This window comes from Syngnathoides biaculeatus, chromosome 2, assembly GCF_019802595.1.
Source record: "Syngnathoides biaculeatus isolate LvHL_M chromosome 2, ASM1980259v1, whole genome shotgun sequence".
Lineage (NCBI taxonomy): Eukaryota > Metazoa > Chordata > Actinopteri > Syngnathiformes > Syngnathidae > Syngnathoides > Syngnathoides biaculeatus.
In genome coordinates this window covers 21520137-21547999 of record NC_084641.1, presented here as the reverse complement: position 1 = coordinate 21547999, position 27863 = coordinate 21520137, and the positions used below count along the sequence as shown (strand labels likewise).

Sequence of the window (27863 nt, the reverse complement as noted above, 5' to 3'; positions counted from 1 at the left end):
GAGGAGTCCACATTTTGTTCTGGCTGCAGTGATGTGTGGCGAGGTCCCGCCAGCATACCGGTCAGACTGGGATTGCTGGAATCGTTTACCATCAGAGAGGAAGAATGCGGCCCACAATGGCTAGAATGGCTCCATCCATCCTCCAGAGAGGACACTTCCTGTCTGACATCATCTGCGCAATCCGCTGAATAGACTGGGGGGGGGGGGGGGGGGTTGTAGTGGGGTTTGGGTGGAGGACAATTCCTGGTGCCCAGGTTCTGGTCCGGTGGCGGCACATGAAGGACAGCAGACACTTCCTGCTTGGGAGGGTCAATGGCGGAGACTCCATAGATCTAGTTGAAGTAGAGAAGCACTTCCTGGCGTCAGAGGTGACTTTGAATGACTCCATAGATCACAGGGAAAGTCCACTTCCTGAATTGTGCCACTGATAACTGGAACAAACACTTCCTGCCCCAGGTGGGTCCAATGTGCTATCACATTGTTCTCTTGTGATCCAATACAAATCAAAATGATTTCCAAAAATGTGTCGTTGGATTAAAAAAAGTGCTTGCACATCAGCACAGAGAAAATAAGACCAATACAAAATTAAATACATTATCTTCATCAAACTGGATTACTGGGAGGGCGGCCAAGGTCAAACAGTGAAGAATGTGACCCATAGATATCAATAAGTAGATAAGACAGCTGTGTGCTAACTCCAAAGCTACAATAAGGAGGTAGGTAAAAGTTGTCAGTGCAATCAGTGCGTGTGGATGGCAAAAACAAACACAAAGGAACAAAAGAACCACAAGAAGGGAACTGGATATAACTTTTAACAGGTAAAAATGTTTTTTTGTACTTTTTCTTTAAAAACGATGTCTGTATTGATAACATTCGCCTTGACATTGATCAAAAAGTAACGCTCATGAAAATCGGTTGGGATTTAAGCAAATTACTACTTAATTTCACCGCCCATCGTTTACCTTTGATGGCAACGACAACATCTCCAACATGGCCGCCATGTCGGCACTTCACTTAGCCTGGCTGGTACAGTGTGCTGGTGTTGCGAGTCTTCATGTCTATGATATGACCCGTACCCCAGTATGATTCCCCTTTAATAGCTATAATCACAACCCTCCTCCTTAAACCTTTTTTTTTCAGCGAATTCATCCATCAATCCATCCATCCATCCATCCATCCATCCATCCATTCATCCATTTTCAACCCTTATCCAAGGTTGGTTCGTGGGGCAGTAACTTTAGCGGGGACGCCCAGACTTCCCTCTTGCCGGCCACTTCTTCCAGTTCTTCCAGGGGGATCCCGAGGCGTTCCCAGGTCGAGAGATGTACTGTAGTCTCTAAAGTGTGTCCTGGGCCATCACCCCGGTCTCCTCCCGATGGAATGTGCCCGGAACACCTCACTTGGGAGGTGCCCGGGAGGCATCCGCATCTGATGCCTCAGCAATCTCATCATGCTCCTCTCAATGCGGAGGAGCAGCAGCTGAACTCTGAGCCCCTCCCCGTCCCACACTTGAATCCCTTGAGATAAAATCAGGAAATTAACAACAGCGTATACATGTAAGCAGACAATTCATACACAATTTGAGAAAAAAAAAGTACAAAAAAAAAAAGACATTTGAAATTGTGGAGGGCGGTATAATGGATCAGCTGGTAAAGCGTTGGCCTCACACTTCTGAGGACCCGGGTTTGATCCTGGCCCTGCCTGTGTTGAATTTGCATGTTATCCCCGTTGCCTGATTGGGTTTTCTCTGGCCACTCCAGTTTCCTCCCACATCCCAAAAACATGCAACATTAATTGGACACTCAAAATTGCGGCTGTTTGTCTACATGTGCCCTGCGATTGGCTGGCAACCAATTCAGGGGATACCCCGCCTCCTGCTCATTGACAGCTGGGATAAACTCTAGAACTCCCCGCGACCCTCGTAAGGATAAGCAGCAAAAAAAATGGATGGATGGATGGATGGATGGATGGATGGATGGATGAAATTCTGGATGTGGCTCATTCGTAATTCATCAAGTCATTTGTGTTGCGTGTCTTGAAAGAGCAGCTTTGATGCAAAAGAAAAAACAAAACCATATTGATCGAAAATTCACATTTCTGTATTGTGCCACTATGTAAAATCTACACATGGAATTTAAAAAAAAAAACCTGCATTTTGCATTTTGGGAACGACGTAACACTGACATCTAGAGGACATGGTGATTATGTGCACATTTGAAACGCATTTTCTTGCTGGTTTTATGCTTCACAAATCACGGTCCTAGTCAGAAATTATTACAGCGTTACTACAAATCAAAGTTAGAATACTGAAGGTGTGAATTGATTAATTTAGCTGAAGGAAGAGCAAGCGTCGATAATGACGTCAGCAGGCACCGCTGTAAGCCGGAAATAAACTTCAATTCCCAGCATGCAGCTGGCGCTGCGACAACAAGGCCGCAGCTGGGCGCGAGGCACCCGGCCAGCCAAAAAGAGGAAACACCGCTTGGCCACTCGTCTTTCTATGAAACTTCTGGAAGGTCGCGCTTGACATGGCCACCGACCAAGAAGTGGAGCGCATCGGCAGAAAACTTGACAAGATGGTTCACAAGAACAACACGGTGAGTAGGCAGCATCCCTCAACATAAAAGCTGACATCAGCAAGTGCTAAGAGAGGTTTAAAAAAAACAAAACAAAACAAAACATAAAAACGTCACAATAAGAGCTAAATCACAAAGTGTGATTGGTCGAAAACGCCGAGCACCAATCATTTGCACCTGCCATCCCTTTACACACAAGAGAGCACCAATTCGTTTCAAGGAAGTCAATAATTTTATTTGGAGCAATTCGAAATTTCTAGACAAAAATGTTTCATTTTTCAATGACGTTTGTTTAAAATTTGGGAGTTATCAATAGGTTTTAAAATGAAATTAAAATGTTTGTTTTGCCAAAACAAGAGTAACTGATAATCCAGTGCTCCTGTTTTTTTATATATATTTTTTTTTGTATATGATGTTTAATGGTGATGTCACATTCAGAAGTAGTTTTACCCTTATTTAAGCTTAGATACAGTAAAAATGCATATGTCCATAACGGTTTATGTTTATGTGTTAACCCATTGAAGTCACTAACAGTGCGGTTGTAAATAAATACATAAATAAAACCCCAATTTTAAAAACTGGTGCTTTTATACAGTCACACTCCACCCTGTCCAAGTACTGCACAACACACATGTAATGGTCTCCTTTAAAACTAATATTTGACACCTCCAAGCCAATATGTGAGAATTCTCCACTCCATTGTTTTCCCCCCTCATCGCAGACACACACAGCTCTCCATAAAATAAAAGACCCAGTTGGTTCACCTGCCGTTCGAGAGCAATGTAACCGGAAAAATCCACAAGTGGAAGGAAACTGTTCATCGCATTCAGAAACATGCCCACACTCGCTGTCTTCAACTATTGTGTTCGTGGTTCATTGGTGTATGGGTATGACTCCCACTTAGGAAAAAACTGTTCCAAAGCGGAGCCATGTGTTAAATTAAAGTACAATGCCCGCCGTGGCATAGCTGTTGAGAATTCCTATCATTGTCTGTGCATGCATGTTTATTTTTTGTGTCACAAGTGATGGGTGAGTGTATTACTCGTTAACAGAAAAGTAATATCAAATATTTATTGAGCGCCAGAATGTGCCCATTTGTGCTGACCTGAAGGTCAGTTTCGGATGCAGCGTAGGTAAGTATGCAAGGAATTCAGTGTTAAAAAAAATAATAATAAAATGTTGTTGTCTTGCAGGATGGAGCATTGGACCTGCTGAAGGAGTTGAAGAACATGACAATGTCTCTGGGAACTTTGCAGGTTGATTTTAATTTAATTCCCATTGATTTACTGGCAGTGCATGTGGACGTGCATGAGTGGTCTGCACGTCTCCCTCACACTTGATCGGTTCCGGGTGCCAATCTCATTTCCGTCCTTTCTGTGTTAAGCAAGTCCATGACAAATTAACAGGGGGGGCACTGTAACCCCCTAAAATTTCTGGAAAACAGCCATGGCACTGTCAATGGAATTAGTACAACAAGCAAATATGTTGATTGACTGTAGTACAGTAAGGGTCCATGGGTCTTTTGAAAGATGCTATGTGAGTTCAAAATGAATAAGTAATATTTGTATGAAATTCATTTGAATGAATATTAATATTTGAGTTACATGAGAACAATGAAAACTGAGTTTTGGGACATCATCATGATCGTTGCATCATCACAACGGCTTCCTGGAATTCTCCAGAAAAAAATAAGATTTTAGTGAACTAAAGCACATTTTAGATTTGGACAAAAGTAAAAAAAATGTTAAACTTCATCTGTCATTTGTCCAGTCCACCAGAGTCGGAATGTCGGTGAATGCTGTGAGGAAACAAAGTTCAGACCAGGAAGTACAGAATCTGGCCAAAGTGCTCATCAAGTCCTGGAAGAAATTAATAGGTGTGTGTGTTTTTTGTGTATGCTGCGGGAACTCTAGAATCCAAGGAAATTGCAATTCTTTCCATGACTTTGGACTTTTATCTTTATTATTATTTAGTATAATAATTTCTCATGCATAATACATGCTCAAGTCTAATAAGCACCCCCCAAACCGACACCAAAAGTTAGAACGCTTCCATCAATGTATAATGCGCACCATCGTTTTGCTGGTGTTATCCATGAAGATGAATTATGGATATTTCATTGTTTTTTTTTCAAAGAAATGTTCTTGGTCAGTGTGCATGCACTGATGAAATTCAGATTTTCTTTCTTTCTTTTTTTTTTTTAAATAGTATATTAGTCTTACAGGGTATGTTACGACTGGATGCCTTGTTGGCTGTGTCTTGCCATGAACAAAGTAGTCGAGTGCTCACCTCAAAGTCCACTGTGTTGGATTAATTAAATCGTTGGTTCATAGTGTGTGTATAATCCACCAGTAGTGTTTTTTTTTTTCAGCAGATGTAGTTTTGATATTTGATAAGTCTAGAGATTGCACCAGGCAGTTTCAGGAGCTAACTAGCTCAATTAGCAACACAGAGTAGTGATCCAAAAGGAATGAGTTCGGCGTGAAAGATCCTAAAGGTAGTCAAGTGGAGAGTCAGCACTGATTTTTATCCTGATCAGAATCTGACAATAATTGTCATTTTATGCTGATTGGTTTTACTGTCTTCATTTGCCGATCCGATTAATGACTCCACAAAACACATTAAGCTCGCGTCACTGTCGTGTACTGTATATCTAAATCAAAAAGCTACTTTATATAATGTCGGCGGCATGGGACAGACTGAGACAGACAACTCGAAATGGATGGATCAGACTACAAGAAAAAATTGCTCTCTGATGATAGCACTGTCAGACTCCGGCAATAAAATCTAAACTCCACTCAAACACGACTGGATATACTCGTTACCATGGCGATGTCAACGACAATGGATCACGCCGAGTCTTTTAGAACAAAATAGGGGGGAAAAATGTGTGTTGGTGGTCAGCGGTGTTCACGAGAGGACGTTCGTTTAAGGGTTGCTTGTGGCATGTTCGCGTACTTTTAATACAATATGGCTTGCAAGCAGAATACAACAACAGAACAACAGAATACTACCTGGTGAGAAGATACCTGAAGAATGGAGGAAAAGTGTGTTAGTTCCCATTTTTAAGAACAAAAGGGACTGGCAGAGCTGTGGCAACTATAGAGGAATAAAGTTGATGAGCCACACAATGAAGTTACGGGAAAGAGTAGTGGAGGGTAGACTCAGGTCAGAAGTCAGTATCTGCGAGCAACAGTATGGTTTCATGCCTAGAAAGAGTACCACAGATGCATTATTTGCCTTGAGGATACTAATTGAAAAAGCTAATAGAGAAAGCCTATGACAGAGTACCAAGAGAGAAACTGTGGTACTGCATGTGTAAGTATGGTGTGGTGGAGAAATATGTTAGAATAAGACACGACATGTATGAGGGGAGCAGAATCAGTGGTGAGGTGTGCTGTAGGTGTAACAGAAGAATTTAAGGTGAAGGTGGGATTGCATCAGGGATCAGCTCTGAGCCCCTTCCTGTTTGCTGTGGTAGGCTGACAGATGAGGTTAGACTGGAATCCTTTTGGAGCATGATGTTCGCAGAAGATATTGTGATATACAGTGAAAGCAGGGAGCAGGCGGAGGAACAATTAGAAAGATGGAGGCACGCATTGGAAAGGACAGGAATGAAGATTAGCCGAAGTAAAACAGTATATACATGCGTGAATGAGGGGGAAGGTGAGGCTACAGGGAGAAGAGATGGCGAGGGTGGACTACTTCAAATACTTGGGGTCAACAATCCAGAGCAATGGTGAGTGTGGTAAGGAAGTGAAGAAATGGGTCCAAGCAGGTTGGAACAGCTGGCAGAAGGTGTCTGGTGTTCGATGCAACAGAAGAGTTTCTGCTAGGATGAAGGGCAAAATTTATAAAACAGTGGTGAGGCCGGCCTGATGTACGGATTAGAGACTGTGGCACTGAAGAGGCAACAGGAAGCAGAACTGGAGGTGGCAGAAATGAAGATGCTGAGGTTTTCCCATTGTGTGAAAAGGTTGGGTAGGATTAAAAACGTGCTCATTAGAGGGACAGCCAAAGTTGGATGTTTTGGACACAAGGTTAGAGAGAGCAGACTTAGATGGTGTGGACATGTCCAGAGGCGAGCGAGTGAGTATTTTGGTAGATGAGGATGGAACTGCCAGGCAAACGAGCGAGAGGAAGACCAAAGAAACGGTTCATGGATGTTGTGAGGGAAGACATGAGGACAGTGGGTGTTAGAGAGGAAGATGCACGAGATAGGCTGAGATGGAAAAAAATGACAAGCTGAAAGGAAAAGAAGAAGAGGCTTGCAAGCAGGCAACAAAGATTATGTAGCTTAGCAAGGTAGCACTCATGCTACCAATATGCAAGTAAGTACGTAATTAAGTACATGCTGCCGTTCTGTCAAATCATGCTGAAAACCTTCAGTGTGCGTGAAATGATTTAACACTTATTATTTCTGTCATGAAATGTTGGTTTGACCTGGCTGGTTAGAAGATATGAGCTGACGAGAGCAGTTATTTCTAACCTTTGTGGAGCTAAAGCACATATTTTACAAATGAACAATCTCGGGGGACAGTACCAAACAAAAATGTCACAAAAACTTCATGTATGCCATCTAAAAGAAAACCATTCATTTGTTCTGTCTGTGGTTATGCCTCACTGGCATCAATAGATGAACAGCGATGCATTTTTTCTTGTAAATATATTTTTTCAGCAATTAAGTACACGAGTATAGACAGTACATGAACCTGTCTTTTCTATAGACACATTGCTCTATCATGTGATTGGTTGTAATTTTGTTTAAACTCTGTGATCGGCCCCAAAAATCCTGAAAAGTCATATAAAGCCTACTACATACTGTATACAGTATACTGTCGGGGAAAAAACTAGATTGGGAGTGGTTAAAACCCCACATTCACGCATCCCACTCATTCCAGATGGCCGTGATACCGATATGGCATAAACTTTAATATACATTACACAATATCTTTCCAAGAGTCTTTTGTCTTCATTTTGTTGTATGTGCGGATGTGCTTTGCTCAGCTTCCAGTCGTGTACAATGCTGTGTATATATATATATATATACAATTACTTTTGGTCCAATCAGATTTCAGGTTCTGTGTGTTGCCATGTAAATGTAATGTGCCCAAGCGCTGGCGTCAACCAAGTCAACACACACACACACACACACACGTCGTTGAAACGGTCGAACCATTCAGGTTTGGCTGAATCATATTGGTATTTTTCCCGTCCTCTGATTGGTTCGGCTAAAGAGTTCTCTGATTGGTTGACCAGACTGTGCATGACAGTTAATTATTGAAGAGGACAATTTTGGACATGATTAAAAATTAATTTAATGGCACTTAAAAAAGAAGAACAACAACAACAACAAAAAAACACCTTCACTTTGTGGGGCTAGCTCAACAAGCATATGATTGTCAGGGTTGTTTTCATCCCGGAAAAGAGTTTTAAGGCAGACTTTTCAGGTAGCTTACATAGACAGGCAAGAGAAATGAAAGGTCTGCTGCTTCTCCATCAGCATCTCCGATGAATTTTATTTAAAGATTTGATGTTTTTGTCACGTTATTAGATAAATATCGATTGTGAACTGCTATTAGTTTTGACAATACAATGACCGTAGACAACTTACTTGTGTGGAGGTGATGTATTGGAATCTAACGGTAACTTTTTGATTGCTTTTGCTTTTTAATGGCATTCAACCTCAATTATGGAAGACCCCAAAATTATAAACATTTTTTTTCATTTCTTAGGTTGTCATCTATTAGAATGGCAAAAACACTGCACCATGTGCCAACTCGATGCAAGCCTCGTCAACCCAAAATATCTTGTACCGTTGTACTTGGGCCACCGGCATGTTAACTGCTGTAGGACCCCAAAATTATGTTGCATTGCAAATGTATTTGTCCGTCATTGATTTAAAATGGTGAACACTGGAAAAACCACAATACATCCTCGTCATTTCCTCAAGCCATGCGAGGCCAATTGTATTGCTCAAGCTAAACAGTTAGACTCTGTCTCATGAACACAACACCTAGAGCAGCCAATAATTATTTTCAATCGCTTATCTAATGTGCCTAAAAAAATTCACAATTCATTACATGGTCATTGATTAAAATGTCATTTTTGAGATGACCATCCTTGCATACAAATTCTGTAAGATGTGCACATCAGAGTCACTTCTGGTGAGCCCCTGAGCGTCTAAAAAGTCTTTTAATATGTCATAAACTGAAACGGATGTGTAAGGTCACCAACCAAAACACTTTTTTCAAGAGTGCAAGCCTGATAAAATAGTAGGAGCACAACATTGTACTGCCAAATGTTTGCCGTATTAACACCTGCCAGTGCCCATCAAAGTCAGTGGTAACGCGAGAACACCAATTTTTAAAAAGCTTTGTAAAAGCTAATGCCTGTTATGTCAGCTTCTAAAGCTGTTTTTCAAACGTGAATGGTGGACTCCAACAAGGTGCTCACTAAACTTGTGGATATTAAGTGGAAATGAATCATTTACCTCAGGTGGTTGCTTTCAGCAAGGAGTCATTACTATCAACAAAACAAGCATACACAAATTTATCTGACTTCACAATTTTCACTTGTATTGTCCAAATAAACATCAAGACTTTGATTTTAGGCAGCAATTACCCCGCCGCCCAGGCTTTCTTGTGCTTTCAATGTGTACAGTAACTGGTAATGGATAATTACATTTCCTCCTTGCGCTGATGTTGTAGGCCCAAAAACAGGTTTTTAACCTTTTTTAGGGAAGCAGGAAATTCTTCAACTGGGCACTTCAGTTTCCTCCTGCATCCCAAAAAAAGTGTGTTAATTGGAGACTCAAAATTGCCCACAAGTGTGATTGTGAGTGCGTATGGTCGTTTGTGTGCAAAGTTTATAAAACAGTGGTGAGGCCAGCTATGATGTATGGATTAGAGACGGTGGCTCTAAAGTAACACCAGGAAGCAGAACTTGAGGTAGCAGAAATTAAGATGCTGATGTTCTCGCTTGGTGTGAACAGGTTGGATAGGATTAGAAATTAGCTCATTAGAGGGACAGACAAAGTTGGATGTTTTGGAGATAAGGTTCCCGAGAGCAGACTTCAATGGTTTGGACATGTTCAGAGGCGAGAGAGTGAGGATATTGGTAGAAAGGTGCTGAGGATGGAGCTGCCGGGCAGAAGAGTGAGAAGAAGAACAAAGAAAAGTTAGATGGTTGTTATGAGGGAGGACATGAGGACAGTGGGTGTTAGAGAGGAAGATGCACGAGATAGGCTTAGATGGAAAAAGATGACACGCTGTGGCGACCCCTAACGGGACAAGCCGAAAGAAAAAGAAGACGACGATGTTAACGTTGCCACACATAGATCATGTACTACCTTTCCTGGCTGGAAGCAGTGAGGTGTGTTCCACTGGGGTATATAACACCCAATCATCGTGCAGCACCGCCTGTCCTGGAGCCAGTAATATTGGAGGAGGGTATGTTCTGCCTAGAAACGATGTGACTATCCTAATAACACGTCAAAGCACAATCTGTGGTGTGCATATGCACCACGTTAGTCACATTTGATCGACAACTATATGGGAAAGTCACAAGGTCAAAATATAGGTTTTGCAGTGTTCCGGATTAGATAGGACTTTATAAATCCTTTGGGAGGGTTCCCTCAGGGAAATGAAGACTCCAGTAGCAACATCGCAGCACCAACAAGCAGAAGTAGGCAAGTGAAAGAATTAAAAAAAAAAAGTCATTCATGCAATGTTAAAATTGGTCTTTAAATCTATTTTATGTCGAAGGATTATGTGCAAGCAAAGCCAATTTCTTTAATCTGTTCTACAGCACCATATTCATCATCATCCTTGAGATTACCTTTGTTCGAGTCCAGCTATGTTTTGATAATAGTAACTATATATATATATATATATATATATATATATAAACAGACGTTTCCACTCACAGTGCATGTCAGAGCAAATGAGAATCACAAGGTCAAAGGAACTGCCTGAAGAACTCAAAGAGAATTGTGGCAATTGTGACAGAACTGGTCAAAGTTACAAAAAAAAAAAAAAAAAAAAAAAACATTCTGTCTGCTGCACTAAAAGCCCGGGTGTCATCCCTATAAACATTCTAAAATATTGGAATGAAAAATACATATTACAGTATTCACTTCAATGTCTACACGGAAAAAAAAAAAGTGAGGGGATGGCGCATAATCCATGCACAAAGTTGCACAATTGAGTGTCCCTCGACATCCAAGTGGTCGCCATATTAGTCGCGTCCTCTGTCCTTGACGTCATCGTCACTTCCGCCATTGAAAACCCGCAGTGCCTGCTACTACGAAAGCCGAACAACAGAGATATTTGCATTTTTCCAACGCCCCTTCTGACACCGAAGTTGTTTTCGAAAAGGACAACACCACACAACCGAGTGAAGTTACCAGGGCAATATTACACTGTTTCGAGCCCTCAGGGCAATATTGCACTATTGTTTTGAGTCATATTCAGATGATATGCCATCACGGCCAAACCGTATCCCGTCCGATCCATTCCCGTGGCGGAGATGAGCCATCGAGGCTCATCGCAGCCGGCCGGTGTGGCTTATGACAGAGCCGAGCGGTGCTGCTTTAGTCACAGTCGAGCCGGGGCGCTTTATGCACGAACGCGACTGAGTAACGCATTCTAGGCTGGGATCTTCAGAGCCACCCCCTCCCCGTAGGTAAAACTAATGGAAACAAAGGAGTACACTAGGGGGCGCCCCTGTCCTGTACGTCATTTCCTGCTTCTTCTCGAAAACAAATCCCTCGAGAGGATTTTCCTGGCGGCAGTTACAAAAAGCTGTATACTTCAAAATCATGTTTTGTGGTGAAAAAACACATGGGACCATATTGGGCGGATGCGAGGGAAGAGCCTTGGTGAGAGAGGTAAAGAAGAACCCAAAGATCACTGCGGCTGAGTTCCAGAGATGCAGTTGGGAGATTGGCAAAAGTTCGAGAAATCACGCCAGCCCTCCACCAGTCTGGGCTTTATGGCAGAGTGGCCAGACTGAAGTGTCTCCTCCGTGCAAGACATGAAAGCCCAAGACAAAAACTTCCTGGCCTTAATTCTAAGCGGTATGTATGGAGAAAACCTGGCACTGCTCATCACCTATCCAATATAGTCCCAGGAATGAAGCATAGTGCTGGCAGGATCATGCTGTGGGGGGTGTTTTTTCAGTTGCAGGGACAGGATGACTGGTTGCAATTGAAACAAAGATAAAAGGAACAATTTTTTTACTTATTGTTCCGTTGTGTCTGATAACTGTTTTATTGGGATCTGTTTTATCGAGGTTGAACTGTTTTTTTTCTTTTTATTTTTTTCATCTCTGTAATTGATGGGTTACGGATTTAAATAAAATGCCACTAAACTTGTTTCATGCACAGAACAGTTGTATTTTAATTTCTTGAATAATTTCAAAGATTTTACGTACACATTTGAACTATGTTTCAAATAAAAAAAAAAAAAATTAACCTTCAAATGACCTGCCTAGTGCCTATTCTGTATGTTCTCGAAATGAAATGCAGCCCTTCAGCCAAAAATGCTTGAGAGGAATTCTTCCCCAACATTTTATTCTATTTCTGGTTTGTGTGACCGCATAACATTCGATTTTTGGAGGTTCCCAATGAAGACGACATCTCTTCTGTACTCACAACAGCATCACTTGTCCCAATTGTTTTTGTATCAGACGGTTCAAAGGATAAGTCTGAGAAAAAGGAGAAGAGTGATGGCTCTCCCGTCCGGACGACATCCAGCTCCAAGGACTCGTGCGACAATGAGAAAAGGTGCGTCAACTCCACTGTGTTGCGTCGCGTCTTCGTGGTTGTGCATCATTAATACAAGATGTTGGATAAAAATGCTAACTTCCTTTGCATTAGCCACTCGTGGCACTCAGTGAGTGTTTGTCAAAGCCAAATTTGCTGGTTATAACTTTTGCACAACTAAAGTCAACCCTGCTTTTGATCCTTACCTGGCTTTATTGACTGCAGGGAGTTCTAACTTCCCCTGTTCCCACTTGGACTGGTTTCTATTGCAGGTCTAAGTGTCCAATTCCAGTCCTATATTCATTTTTGTTGAAGTCATGTTTCCAACTAGATTTCAAGTGTATTTACAATTCTGAAATATCCTGCTGTGTAGTCTTCTGTTTGGCCAAACTTTTAACTGTGGAAAACATCTTGCGGTAAGTCGCAGATGTTTTTGTTGTTGTTTCGGCTGAAACGTGCGTCTTTTCTGCTCCATTTTGTAGTTGCTCGCTGACACATATACGTAGACTCATGCACCCAGAAACTTAAAACAAATCTCAATAAACCTGGTCCGGCTTCTCTATTCCGTCATTTCAGTAACTAAAGCAAATTCTGTAAGGCCCTGTATATGTTGTTGTTTTTTGGGCTCCAAAAACATTGGCAGGTGTGTGTGTGTTAACTCCCGTTGAACATGAGTTTGAATGTGATCTTTAATTTTGAACACAACCACATGCCGGTTAGAAGAGGTGTCCATCCTTGTGCAACCAGATTTATCCATCCACCGGCGGGGAGTGCTGGAGCCTGTCCCTGCCGTCAACGGGCAGGAGGCGGGGTACACCCTGAACTGGTTGCCAGTCAATCGCAAGGCACAGGGAGACAAACGGCCGCACTCACAATCACACCTGGGGGCAATTTCGAGTGTCCAATTAATGTTGCATGTTTTGGGGATGTGGGAGGAAACCGGGGTGCCAGGAGAAAACCCAGGCAGGCATGGGGAGAACATGCAAACGCCACACAGGCGGGTCCGGGATTGAACCCGGGACCTCAGAAGTGTGAGGCCAACTCTTTACCAGCTGATCCATCCTGCGGCCCAACCAGATTTATTTTAATTTTATTTAAGCTTTATTCAACCATGTAAAACACCAGTTGAGGCGGCACATCTCTTTTGCAATGGTGACCAGGCCAAGGAGTTGGTTACATATTAGATTACAAGATACAAGAACAGATGATGATGGCACCTTCAGGGATCTGGAATTTGGACCCAAGGTGGGAACCGAAATGTGCAATTTCAGGGATCTTAAATCCCCGAAATTCTGAATCTGCTGATTTCCTTGCACTTTCGTGTAATGTTGTGTTCAAATACACTCACGTGTGTTTCTTTAACTAAACTGTTGTCAACAAATGTATAAAAATCTCGCAAAGAAATGACATCCGGATTTTCCCAAATTGTTTGAAGGCATAGTAATCTTTATCCATTTAAATTTGTGAATTTGAAGAAATGGAAAATTGATGTTTTGTTCTTCTGAGCCCTAAAGGAACTGATTTTCCCAAAAATTAGTTCCCTTGATTTCCTACTAAAAATTGAACATGAGCAAAAAAAATGAAGTTTTTTTGCTCATGTCCAATTTTTACTACTACTACTAAAAGTAGAGGTAATTGGAAGGCAGTTGCTGCGGAATCATCTGTGTTGAATATTACCTATTTGTATTTTGGGATTTATCGACTGTATAGGTACTTGGAAACTTTGGACATATAGGTATATACTTTTTGGAAGCAAATATTTTGCTTTTTTTTTGTAATTTTTATGTTAAAACCATATTAAATACATTTCCAAGACTGCTGATTCCAATTTGAAGACAGCTGATGTTTTTTTTTTTTTTTTAAATTTATTAATGCTGTCATGATGCAAATCCCAATTGTGCCACATGAGAACAAAAACTATCGATTGTGCCTTACTAGTATGTCTTGAGGGACACAAACAAGGTGTTAGCTGCTAGCTTGTCAAGTTTATTTGTTTAATGTGTTGACAGCAGCAAGACTAGGGATAAGTCCCCCGCTGGCATGCCTTCCTTGGCCACTTCCTTCCCAAGCATTCCCCTCACCACAGACAATGTTCGGAATAAATCTCGAGAGCTATTGGTGGTGGCCCTGCAAACTGCCGGTAAGGACCTACTGTATGTTATTGGCAAATATGTTACTCTTTGATATCCATCCAGCCATCCATTTTCTTCCATCTAGCTGAGGTCGCATCGCACCTCCGCAGCTTAAGCAGCAAAGCCCAGACTTCCACTTGCACTCTTTGACAAAACTTATTTGTTTTATTAGGGGAACAGGTGGAGGTGAAAATTTCTCAACACACTGCCCATTGAAATAAACGAGTACCACACACACAGCGCTTATCACCAATATTGTCATGTTTAATGTACTTTTTCATGTACAATGCACATCCCCCCCCCCTAAAATTTGTCATATTTTTGCACGTCATACATGGGTAAAGGCTAAAAAAAGGTTGACATTTTATAATTGTAGCCATCGAGAGGTTATGAAAAAGCTGTGCACTTTCATTCCAATATGCCACTTCCACTTAAGAGTTTTGAGAGCTGCGCTTTTCATTCTAATATGACTGGTACATATGACAGCATATACTTACTGATGTGCTCACTGGTTTACATACCCTGGCAGAATTTGTGATTTTTTTTTTTTTTTTTTTTTTAAATCTATATATACTACTGACTGAACAACCATGCATTTCTTTATGGTTATGTTTTGCTTAATGATAATGCTTTTCTGAAGTGCTTGGCTGTTTATTGTGAATCATGTAAAATAAAATTAAATGATCCATCATGTTTTCTTGAAAAAAATGTAACCATTTTAAGAATTCTGCCGGTTCACAAACCTGAGCACAACTCTTTTTCTCATTGACCAAATAAAAGTAGGGCTGTAAATTTCAAAGCGCAAGTAGAATGTATAATGTGTTAAAATAAAATGCTTTCATTCAGAATAATTATTTGAAACCAAATACAGATACTTCATTTATCATAATAAAGGTAGAAGCAAAATGTTGCATTGTAAAAATGCACTATACATGGGTAGAAGGGATTTCTAAAATTTTGAGGTAAATTTTGGAAGCCTATATACATTGAGTGCACGTTACACATGACAAATTATACTATACATATGAAGAAGATTACTGGCCTCTCATCTTTTTAAGTGGGAGAACTTGCACAATTGCTGACTGACTAAAGACCCCCCCACACACACACACATACTGTAAATTCAGGACTATAAACCGCACCTGATTATAAGCCTCAGCCAGTACATTTTTAAAGAAAAAAAAAAAACGTTTTGTACATACATAAGCCACACCTGTCTATAAGCCGCATGTGCCCACATTGAAATGAGATAATTTGAAATAAGTTCAGGCCACCTGCTTTTATTACCTCTGAAATATTTTTTCATCTTTTTACATTGCTCCGATTCTTTCCGCTGCCGTTTCCAGCGTCTCACCATTAAGTCATTTATGCCAAGTTTACGTGCAGCAGCTCTTTCCTTCTTTATCTACTCGCTCGATTGCTTTTGACTTGAAAGCTGCGTCATAGGCATTTCTTCTTGCATTTTCCGTGATGAGGTTCTGTTCACGCTAATTTTATTAATGTACAAAGTGTGAGGTTACATGAAACTTGCGTCTTCCTCGCCACACATATTCCACCTGTCTCACGCTTACCTTTTCTGCTCGAGCACCTCTGGCGGCTGTTAGGGTTAGGGAAAAAAAAAGCATAAATTAGCTGCATCGGTCTATAAGCCGTCAGGTTGAAAGTGTGTGACAAAGGTCGCGGCTTATAGTCAAGAAATTACGGTGTGTGTGTGTGTATATTTGTGCCCCTGAATTGATCATTTTATTTAGGAACTACATTTCGTATTCACGTTCTTTGTTTCTTTGAGATGTTAAAATTGATTTGATGATTGGAGAGATATATGTGCAGCAGATATTGAAATCAGGGGTGTAGTAAATCGTTTTTCCACTGTCACGTAAAAGTTCATTGGAAAGTCAGAAGTGTCCATAGGCGATGTGAATGGTTGTGTATATGAAGCCTGCAGCTTGTTGGCAACTGATGCAAGGCATCAGTCTTCCACCTCTCAACATTAATGAGGACAATTAGCCTTGTTTACTTACTTACTTCACTTACAATAAATTAACTTCAAATCAAATGTCTAAATCTAGAAAATCCTTGTTGATGTTTCAGATGACTACAAGAACTTTGGCGTCGACTGCAGCCTCCTTGCGGCGCAAATTGAGGAACATATCCTTTTTTTTGTCCTTCACTTAGCTGATATGAGCACAAATTAAGAATTTAACAGCACTGATTTCATTTTTATTTTATAGAAATAAAATGGTAATGGGCAGGACGGTGAACCAGCTGGTAAAGCGTTGGCCTCACAGTTCTGAGGACCCGGGTTTGATCCCAGCTCTGCCTGTGTGGAGTTTGCGTGTTCTCCACGTGCCTGTGTTGATTTTCTCCGGGCACTTCGGTTTCCTCCCACATCCCAAAAACATTCAACATCAATTGGACACTCTAAATTGCCCCTAGGTGTCTCACCTGGTCTCACTCCTAGAAAAAATGCACAAATTTGCCGCATCACCTCATAAGCGTGTGACAAAAGTTGCGGCTTATAGGCCAGAATTTACGGTACATTTGAAGGCTTTACCTGGACAACAGCATTTGCACGTAATCAAACTCTTTTGTCGTCTTCTGGCTCACTCTGTCATGATGCTGAGAAACTGGCCATATTGGTAACATAAGATACAATACAGTAACAAACATAATGACCATGTAGCTGAATAGGAACAAGATATGTTCTGGTCACTATGGCAACTTTGGCGGTCATAGACGCACAATAAGAGGCACTTGATGTTCTTGACAGCTGGCCGCGCTCACAGATCTTTGAAGATTTCAAGTCAACAGACATCAAGTACAAAGCGCGTCTGCGGAGTCGTATCTCCAACTTGAAGGACCAGAAGAACCCGGACCTGCGGCGGAACGTCCTGTGTGGAAACATCTCCGCTCGGCGCATCGCCTCCATGACTTCGGAGGTCTGCTTCCGGGCACGCTCCCGTTTTGGGAAGTCACCGCCGCGTGTTCACACGTGTGCGTTTGCGGACGCAGGAGATGGCGAGCGCAGAGCTGAAGAAGATCAGAGAGGATCTGACCAAGGAGTCCATTCGGGAGCATCAGCTGTCTAAAGTGGGTGGGAGCGAGACGGACATGTTTGTGTGCGCTAAGTGTCAGGGGAAGAACTGCACTTACACGCAGGTACAAGTATGCGCACAGACACACAAACAGACACTGTAAATGTGCACAACTGACTGAGTACGTCCGTGTATGTCTGTGTGCTTCTTAATTAGGTGCAAATTCGCAGTGCGGACGAACCGATGACCACCTTCGTGTTGTGTAATGATTGTGGCAACCGATGGAAGGTAAACACTTCATGTTCGTGATCACGTTGCCTCACATTACAGAAGGCTTCATTTTTTTTTCCCCCTTGACGGTCGAGAATACCCAGCCTTTATGACAGATAATAAATGCTAGCTATATAAATTGTACGTTTGTTCAAATATGTTAAAAATAGTATACCGTAATTTCCGTTCTACAGAGAGCACCTGATTATAAGCCGCACCCAGTACATTTGTAAAGGAAATACTATTTGGTCCATACATAAGCCGCACCTGTGTAAAAGCCGCAAGTGCTCATGTTGAAACACGAGATATTTACAAAGAAAGACGGTACGCTGAGTTTCAATACCTTATCTTAGCTTAACATAGCAACAACACGGTAGCACTAACGGTCGATTTAAAAAATCAAAAAAAAAAGAAAAAAAAAACATACCTCAATCACTGAGACGCGGCAGTAACACAGCAACAACACGCTAGCACAGTGCTAATGCTAGCGTGGTGCTAATAGCTCCAGTTAAAAAAAAACATCTCAATCACTGAGACATGGCTGTAACACAGCAGAAACACGTTAGTGCAGCACGAAAAGGGCAGGTTAAAAAAAAAAAAAAAAGAAAAACATACTGGTAAAAGTCACTTCCTCAGCACATATATTCCACCGGTCTCGCTCTTACCTTTTCCGCTCGAGTGCCCCCTTGCGGCCGCTAAAAAAAAAATATGCACAAATGATCCAAATCACCGCATAAACCGCAGGGTTGAAAGGGTGTGGGGGGAATAAAAAGTCGCGGCTTGTAGGCCAGAAATTACGGTAGTTCCAAATGTTTGTCAATTGATCAGTGCAGTGGAACCTCAGTTGACAAACCTCCTCTTTACATGAACAAATCAGTTTACGGATCTGACAAGGGAACAAATATGGCTCGGCTCGCTGAGCTCTGCTTGAGTCTGCAAATGCTCACAGCAACCAAGTGAAATGCTCACTTGTACTTTCCCATTCAAGCAAGGAAATATTGTTTACTCTGTGCGTCACGTACAGTGTTTATAAACTACTCCTTCCCGGTCTCATGACATTGAACGAGTTCCAGAACCGAAGTTCCACTGTATTGTGAATGCATGGTTCAACCTCTCCAGTAGGCGGCAGCAGAGAGCAGCATATTGTTCCTCTTTTTTTCCCCACCCCTTCCTTTTGTTATTGAAATGTCCCCCTTGGCCACCGCCAAAAGGAAAACAAGCGAATGTATACAAAGCTAACAGTGAGCAGAAAGTGGAGTAAACAAGATTCACACAGTTTGATGCTGTGTTTGACTTATGACTGGGGGTGTTGTGCAATGATTTTTTTTTTTTTTTATTTACTATTGCAGTTGTGCATTGTAAAACGTTATGATTATTATTCGCAAAGGTAGCCAGGGGCATGACACCAAATGAAAGGAGTCATTTTCCGCAATCAAAAAAAAAAAAAAGGGGCCCATCTTGCCAAATGTTTCATGATTGGTGGAAAACGTAGAAATGTTTTTCTACATTCCTTCTGCCATCCGCCCATATAGAATGTTAGCAGTCAATGACATGAGTGCCATGAATTTTAGCATATAAAAGATGAATTCAATATGATTAAAAAAAAACTGTCTCCAATCCTGAACTCAATTTCTATTTTTTCACATATTTCTCCTGTTTTTTTTTTGTTTTGTTTTTTGTTTTGTCTTTCAGTTCTGCTGAGGAGTGCATTTTATTTTGCCGCCATGATGTAAAAGAAGCAGCTGAATTTTGATTTGAAGGGTAGCTTTGCTTTGGAACATTTCTCAAAACTAAATGTATGTACAAATATGTACTGTATATCTTAAGATAGTAATGATGGGATATTTAGTGGAAAAAAAGTATTGCAAGTTTGTCTGTTGCTATTTCTTTTGTATAGAATATATGTTGATGTATATAAAATGTTCGCCAGTTGTTGAGCTATTTGGGCTTCGTGGATGTTTTTTTTTCCACACGAATGTTGGGTCCAATAAAGTTACCCTTAAATTACTGCATCATTCGGGTGCTTTTCATTTTTTTTCCCCCCATTCCTTTTCTCAGCTTCAAACAAGTCTAATGACACAAAACGTGTATCAGAGGTGAGCTGGCAAAAATGATAAGAAACAAAAATGTAATGAAAATTAACCGATGAAAAATCTGGCATTTCTTTTGACTGGTGGTGCAGTGATTGCCTGAAAAAAATGTTGTGCAACAAAATATTAAGTGTAATATTTAGTGTTGCGGAGAGTGGCAGAGCCTATCCCAGCTGTCAATAGGTCGGAGATGGGATACACCCTGAATTGGTTGCCAGCCAATCACAGGGCACATTGAGACAAACGGCCCCACTCACAGTCACACCTAGGGGCAATTTTAGAGCATCCAGTCAATGTTGCATGTTTTGGGGATGTGGGAGACAACCGGAGAGCCCGGAAAAAACCCACGCACGCACGGGGAGAAAATGCAAACTCCACACAGGCGGGGCTGGGGTCGAACTTGAGACCTCAGAAGTTTGAGGCCAACCCTTTACCAGCTGAGCCACCGAAAAAGATCCACAAGGTCTCGCATTTTGTCCCCTACATTTGAAAACATCAAATTGGGTCTTGTATATAATTGACGGTAAAAAAAAAAAAAAAAGTACTTTTTTTACATTTGAGTAGTCACTGATGGTGTAGTGATACACAGGCAGAGTGGGATCGATTCCCGCTTAGTGATTGTGTCGAGATCTGACCTGCGACTGGCTGGCGACCAGTTCGGGGTGTAGTCTGCCTTTCGTTAGCTCCAGCTCTCTCCCCGGATACATGCAGAGGGGTTGCGTCATGAAGGGCATCCGGCGTAAAAACTGTGCCAAACAAATATGAGCGTGTCATCTCAGCTGTTGCGACCCCTAGCGGGACAAGCCGAAAGAAATACATACAATACTAATACATTTGAATACTTTTAGAGTGCTCCATAAAGGGATTAAATTCCAATCTTAGCAGTGTTTTAACACAAGTACGTGTACTTGCACATGATTTAAGATTTGTACTTGACGCTCAAGTGTGAGTTCTTTTGCCCGTTTATGGCATCATCTGGAGTCACGCGGGCCAGCCAGCAAGCCCAAGTGAACGAGACCGGGTGACACTTGTGTCTTTGTGTTTATTGTGGAAACACGGCTGAGCTTCTTCCCGTACATGTGCATGCAAGAGGAAGATGTGGCTACTGTACTCGGGTCCTGTGTGATGTCAGGGAGGCATTTTGGAACGAAGCGCTCCGATGTCACGTAGCAGAACCGGGCCAGCCTGTTTTGAGAAATGGAGTAATGGAAAAAAAAAAAAAAAAAATACTACAAGTCGGGAAAGTGGCAACCAAGTGCTCAGTTGTGCTCAGAGTAATAGTAGTGCGTACTCGCTTGAAATCACAGACTTTAGTTCGACATTGGGAACATTCCACATATTAAAAAAAATAGAGAATATAAATTTTATTTCTATACCAAAGTGCGTGTTTCTTTAAAATAAACATTTACGGTACGACTGAACTACTACATTTAAATGTGCAGCATAATCGGTGTTTCCGAGATGGAGTCGATACATTTCTGGCACCCGTTGAGCTGCTATTGCAGCACAGATAGTTTGAGTCATTGATTTTAGAACAAACTTTTTTTTTTTTTTTTTTTTTTTTAACAGTGGGGGGAAAAAAAAAATCACCTTTGTTTGACTGCAATTGATTTAAATGTTGGTACTTCAATAATTAAAATTATTTGTTTGGCCAAGGACATTTTAGTAAGGGTGCAAAATGGTTGTGCTTTTTTTTTTACAATTTATTTTGGAGAAGGGTTAGGGTTAATTTAAGTTATTTTTTTTAATTTCAAAATTAAAATAATCACTCAGGGGTTGCTTCAATGATTTAAGTGAGTTAAAAAAAAAACTGAAAAAAAAAAGAAAAATATTGGGCTGTTTTAGGATCTAGAACAGGACTTTGTAGTCACTGAATCCCTGGATGCTTGTGTGTGCATGTGTGATCCATACAGGAGTAAACCCAAGCAGAGCTCAGGTTACAGTGAATTGTGGGGGGAAAAATGTGTTGGAACTATGAATTGACTGCTCAACTGTTTTGGCACAGTAATTTGCTAATGTTGTGTCAACAGTGAGTGTTTCCTCAAGTCATGTTCACTTTTGCCTCAAAGTGCAATAACAGTTTTGACATCTGGGATGTCAAAAGAAAACATCCATTCACAACGTGTGTACTTGCACATACATATTTCAAGTTGTCACTAATGTAATTGCCCAATTGCATCACAGATACAGTGAAGAAAATAAGTATTTGAACCCCCTGCTATATTGCAAGTTCTCCCACTTCGAAATCATGGAGGGGTCTGAAATTTTCATCATAGTTGCATGTCCACTGTGAGAGAGATCATCTAAAAAGAAAAATCCAGAAATCACAATGTATGATTTTTTTTTCCAACTATTTATTTGTGTGATACGGCTACAAATAAGTATTTGAACACCTGTCTATCAGCTAGAATTCTGAGGAATCAGCCCAGGACTACATGACAGGACTTGGTCAATGATCTGAAAAGAGCTGGGACCACCGTTTCCAAGGTGCCGTTGGTAATACAGTAAGACGTCGTGGTTTGAAATCATGCATGGCACAGAAGGTTCCTCTGCTTAAACCAGCACATGTCAAGCCCCATCTTTTGCCAATTACCATTTGGATGATACAGAGGAGTCATGGGAGAAGGTTTTGGGGTCAGATGAGACCAAAATGGAACTTTTTGGTCATAACTAACCGTGTTTGTAGGAAGACGGGTGATGAGTTCCATCCCAAGAACACCACCCCTACTGCGAAGCATGTATTGTGTTATTTTGGGGAACAACCTCTTTCCCTCAGTCAGAACATTGAAGATGGGTCGTGGCTGGGTCTTTCAACATGACAATGACCCGAAGCACACAGCCAGGAAAAACAAGGAATGGCTCTGTAAGAAGCATCTCAAGGTTCTGGTGTGACCGAGCCAATTTCCAGACCTAAACCCCATAGAAAATCTTCGGAGGGAGCTGAAACTCCATGTTTCTCAGCGACAGCCCAGAAACCTGTCTGATCTAGAGAAGATCTGTGTGGAGGAGTGGGCCAATATCCCTCCTGCAGTGTGTGAAAACCTGGTGAACAACTACAGAAATCGTTTGACCTGTGTAATTGCAAACAAAGGCTACCGTACCAAATATTAACATTGTTTTTCTCAGATGTTCAAGTACTGTACTTATTTCCAGATTTATCACACATACAAATCATTAAAAAAATCATACATTGTGATATCTGGATTTTTCTTTGTAGATTCTCTCTCTCACAGTGGACATGCACCGACAATGAAAATTTCAGACCCCTCCATAATTTCTAAATGGGAGAACTTGCAATATAGCAGGGTGTTCAAATACTTAATTTCCTTCACTGTATCATTTGAGCAAGAACGGTGACGCTTTACATCACTTTACCGGCTTTGGTTTTTTGGGTTAGCTCTGTGGTCTTCAAATGTCGTCACCTCAGGAAGCGCATTTTCATTTTGGTGCGAAGCTGTGACCCACTTTCACAGAGGTTAACCACATTGAAAAATAGCCATTAAAAATGTATGTATATCGCATTATTAACTTCACAAAAGCGTCTTTTATAACACCTTAATAAGAAACCATTAAGAACGTTATGACTGCATGTCTGAAAATGGGTCAAGAAAATTCAACATCACTATTACATAAAATATGGCCCCCAATTTTGACACATATTGGCTGTTTGATTGCTTCCTTTTAGGATTGTCACTTAATTTACTGTATACAGGAGCTCGGTATGGCACAATGTGCGTTCTCAATCATAAACCATATTGTTACCCTCATGGACCTGAGGGCCCCTCGAATTATTTTTTTTTTTACTTCCTGCACGACCCAACAGTTGAGAATCACACAAACGGGACGCCCTGATTTCCTACAATCTTCGTGGATCACTCCCACATGCGCCTAGCAAGAACACATCAAAAATGCACACTGAAAAATTGATATTTGCTTCTTGTCTTTTTGCTCTCAACTCACCATGCTGAATGCAAATAATCAAGTCTAATTCACACTTTCCAGCACGCAACCACAAGTCCACAACTTCGTGTATCGTTGTGTAGCTGTTTGGTCCCATTTCTAATAGACTATTTTCTAATCCCTCCGCCTCCAAGACAGACCCTTGAGCCAATCACATGGCACCTTTAGGCAAACAGCCATTAACATTCACACCTCTGGACAATAAATACTTTTCACGTGACGTCACGAGTCACATGACTTTTGTTTACCACGCCCACTGGACGGCAAAACTACAATACAACCCGCGTTTTTTAGTGATCTTTTTATGAATATTGTCTTGCTTATAAGAGTCTTACGGCCTTATCATCACGGTATTTCATTGTGTGGATTATGGTTGTAAGAACAGAAAGAAAAGGGGTCTGACATTTTAGGCATTGTTTACCTTTTGTTGGGCATTCAGCTAATTTATTGTGGTATCCTCCACACTTGTTACATACTTTTACGGACATCTTTGGGCTGTCAATATGCCTACTAGCACCTGCAGTGAAACTTTGCTTTCTAGGTTTGCGGTGGATAACGTGAACCTCGTGGCTGTTGCTTGCCCCAGCCTTTAGCTGCACTTTTGCTAACTCGTGGGACCAGGCTACGTCGATCACTTTTTTTTTTTTTTTTTTTTTGAGCGTGCCCGCTCAGGCCCCTGGCTGAGTAACTTTTCGCGCACACTCGGTGAGTTGGTAGCAGAAAGTATGCGGTCTCTGACAATCTCATTGGTATTTTGTAGTTATAGTCTTTAACTAACAGCTTGAGTTCTGTCACAAAGTGCTCACGTGACTCACAGTTGCCTTACGCCTTCTCGTGAAACTTACATCTAGCAAATTTGGGGTTTGCTTTCGGAATTAGGTAAATCAGAGAATTTTTCACAAGTTTTTAGCAATTTATCTTGGTCTCTGGTCAGTGTCCACGGATTCCCGACATCCCATCCTTTATTTGCGATCCACAGCAGGAGGAAACTTCAACTCTGTTTTTAAGCGGTCCAGTGACCAGGAGTTCAGCGTGATGCTTGAGTCTCCACCATGCATCTGGTAAATTGGGTGAGTTGGAACACCGAACGCCTCCCCGTTGTCTTCACCCGTTTTTTTTTTCGTGAGTCCGCAGTTATACTACCGTCACTCTGATACCATGTTATGATCTTGCGGTCGTGTTATTGAATCACGTAGACGTGAGTCCAACTGTACTTTTTAACGTGGGTGATATTTATTTCGCCCCCCCCGCCAACCTCTCTTGCTCACTTCCTTATTGTCCTGTCCCGTCGTGCCCCGCTGACGTCGACACAATCACACTACACTTGCTATGTACGAGACATACTAAAGCGCAATCTAATAATAACAGACGATGCTTGCGCTCAAGTTTCAGATGTGGCTTCTTTCTTCCTCACTCCAGCACAAGTGCCTCAATCGCCTTTGGATACAGTGTTCGTTTGTCAAAGGACTTTCAAGATAAAAGACCAAACGACAACCATAGCCAGAACATTACAGTATACAATTATCGCTTCCTAGCCATGATATGTAGACATGATCTTGCCGTCCAACATGGCGTTGTAAACAAAAACACGTGGTTGGCGTGACGTCGGTGAAAAGTAGCTATTCAGTCTTCAATGAACCTAACATGCAGTTCTTGCTGTTTTCTGTTTATTGCGCTAACTGTCATGGTCGCGCCGGTCCCCAATGCGGCACACACCTGCCGCAATTAGCGGAGATGCACACCTGTGCCTCATCACAGTAATTACTGCTCATACGTATAAGGCCACGCGTGCCAGATCGTTGTCTTATGTCACGTTCCGGTAACTTCCTGTTCATGCGCCTGCTCTCCCGTGCACCGACTCTTGCCTCACTCCTGACCTGTCTCTTACACCTGCTGATTCTACTATTGTTGGCCCCGTGGACTGCTTGCTGGTATTTTAACGTCGGACTGTACAAAGACGCTTCCCGAATTGCTCCAAAGTCTCGTGAGTCGTGCATTTGGGTTCAATCTCGTGTTCTGGTCATGACACTAACTTTGATCGTGTTTCTTTCATAACCCACAAAAGAGAAATGGACAAAAGACAGAATCACAAAACCGAACAAGACCCTGACACCCCCAAAAAACAAACAAAAAACAATGCAGCTGGATGTTCCAAGGCTTTCAGTTTATATATGTACAAATAAAATCACAGTTTTGAAATAAAATATAAAATAAATAACATGAACAATAGCAAGATAAATCCATTTAGCGGCCAGGTTGGTTAGAAATGGCCCTTTTCAATTTTTGCCTCGACTGTTTCTACGAAGCGTCACCGAGCAGCCCGAGCATTACGGCCATTGGCACAATACTGCATAATATACATACACCATATTCAAAATTCTGGTTTACAAAGGTAAAAATGCTCCCAGAGAGCCACGTCTTAACGAGGTAAGAGAAGTATGGACACACCATTAGATTTTCAATTGCTAAATCAATACCTCATTGACAAAACTGAGCATTCCTATCTTTGTAAAGGCACAATATTTGATACAGCTCTTGTACGGTAGATTATATTTTCCAACTGTTAACAAATGTTGAAGTTGTGCACCTGAATCGATCGACCCCAGTTGAGCCCGCAGGCAGCCAATTAGGAGCCGGCGGCAAACAGTGGCGAGGTCACTGGTAAAAAGTAACGAGGGGGGGACAGCAGCAGCAACCAGGTAGGCCACCCTGGTGTTGTCCACTTTTGTTTTTTTTGCATCACTATACTAACAAATACTTAAAACTAAAAGACAATTTGACTTCAGGCTGCTGAGAAATATTTCAGTAATCACGTGGAACATACGAAAACACTTAACATGTAACACTGACATATGTGCTGGGCTTCGGACACAAATCAAAACAGAGGAATCGCTCAAGTTGAATGTCGTCAAAATTCAAACCCCATTCTAGAATTCATCGCAAGACGCCGACTTAAGATCGTTTCAGTGCGCGTCAGAGGATTCACTGCGTGTTGTTCATTTGGCTTTCATTGGGACAATTATTCAGAAAAAAAAAGGGGGGGGGGCAGCCTACCCAAGGAGGCTCAAAAGAAGTAGAAACATGAGAAAAAAGAATGTAGAAAATTTTATAAACAATTGTCAAGTTGGCCTCAGATTCCAGCGTCATTGTAAATAATCAACCAGTCGTTTGTTACCAAAGTTAAGGCAGAGATGATTTTACATTTTACAATGCTTAGCTTTTTTCTTTTCTGTGTGTGTCGCTAATGCTAATGACCCACTTTATTTATAATTCAGAATTGTAATTCATCTGTTAACGTTGTGCGGTTCAACTATTAACTGACACTTGGTCGTACAGTTGATCGAGGTTTTACGATGGAAATATTATTTTCCACTGTAAAACTAATACGAGGTTAACCGGGATCACAGAACAGATTGTGTTTGAGCAAAGAGGTTCCGATATATTTATAAATAAATAAATAAACTATCCTCAAGTCTCCTAAAGTATGGTGATGTAAATACTATATGTGGATCTGAATCACCCCACTTAAGATTTTGGAGCAAAAACTATACATTTATATATATATATAATTTCAACATCAGCAGAGTTGTACTGAACACAAGTTCAGTTTTATATTAGTCTTGCTGAAAAGCAAAATGTTGTATCTTCTTTGATATGAATATGGTGTGTCTGTGTGCATGCGGCACATGTGTGAACTCCAGTTTTTATTGCAGCGTGTGTGTTGCACCGTGTTGGCTCAGTTGAGTCCACAAAGGATTGTCCTCTTTTTTTTCTTAAAAAAAAAAAAAAAAAATCCCAGAGTGTGAAAAGTGTGAGACACCAGGAAACAAATTCAAATGAATGTCCAGTGGTTTAAAAAGTCATTCGTACAGTTTCTAGGAAAAACAACAAAAAACAAAAACCCCAATGACTCCTCTTGTTTTGAGTTTAAAATCAGTAGTCAGCATTAGTCCATCACAGCAGTGAGTAGATCCAGTTTGTAGGAATGGTCCTGTGCTTTCCAGTTGCAAAGGGGGTCAAAAGATGATAAAATC

At 41.3% G+C, this 27863-nt stretch overlaps 2 protein-coding genes across 6 annotated transcripts in view; one reads left to right on the top strand and one right to left on the bottom strand.

The window, feature by feature from the left end:
• Window positions 1-451: 451 nt before the first annotated feature.
• Window positions 452-19791, top strand: LOC133511594 (transcription elongation factor A protein 2-like). Of its 3 annotated transcripts, none has more exons than XM_061840527.1 (11): window positions 452-818; window positions 2333-2597; window positions 3770-3832; window positions 4347-4452; window positions 12267-12363; window positions 14355-14482; window positions 16566-16623; window positions 17260-17413; window positions 17487-17633; window positions 17726-17797; window positions 19472-19791. In XM_061840527.1, the coding sequence occupies exons 2-11, from the start codon at window positions 2529-2531 to the stop codon at window positions 19478-19480; spliced, it is 903 nt and encodes a 300-aa protein (XP_061696511.1). In that variant the 5' UTR covers window positions 452-818; window positions 2333-2528; the 3' UTR covers window positions 19481-19791. The 3 variants fall into 3 exon arrangements, with proteins under 3 accessions (XP_061696511.1, XP_061696510.1, XP_061696509.1); XM_061840526.1 differs by having other exon boundaries at window positions 455-818; window positions 2407-2597; window positions 14352-14482; XM_061840525.1 differs by having other exon boundaries at window positions 455-818; window positions 14352-14482.
• Window positions 14489-27863, bottom strand: part of LOC133511630 (regulator of G-protein signaling 17-like) — a 50358-nt gene continuing 36983 nt past the window's right edge. The window contains exons 5-6 of one of the 3 annotated variants that reach the window (XM_061840533.1): window positions 20505-20615; window positions 14489-16071 (exon numbers count right to left, since the gene is read on the bottom strand). In XM_061840533.1, coding sequence (XP_061696517.1) covers window positions 16042-16071; window positions 20505-20615 — 141 coding nt within the window. In that variant the 3' untranslated portion in view covers window positions 14489-16041. Of the gene's footprint in view, window positions 16072-20504; window positions 20616-25664 lie in introns of those variants that run through there. The other 2 variants (XR_009798003.1, XM_061840552.1) reach the window with 2 other exon arrangements.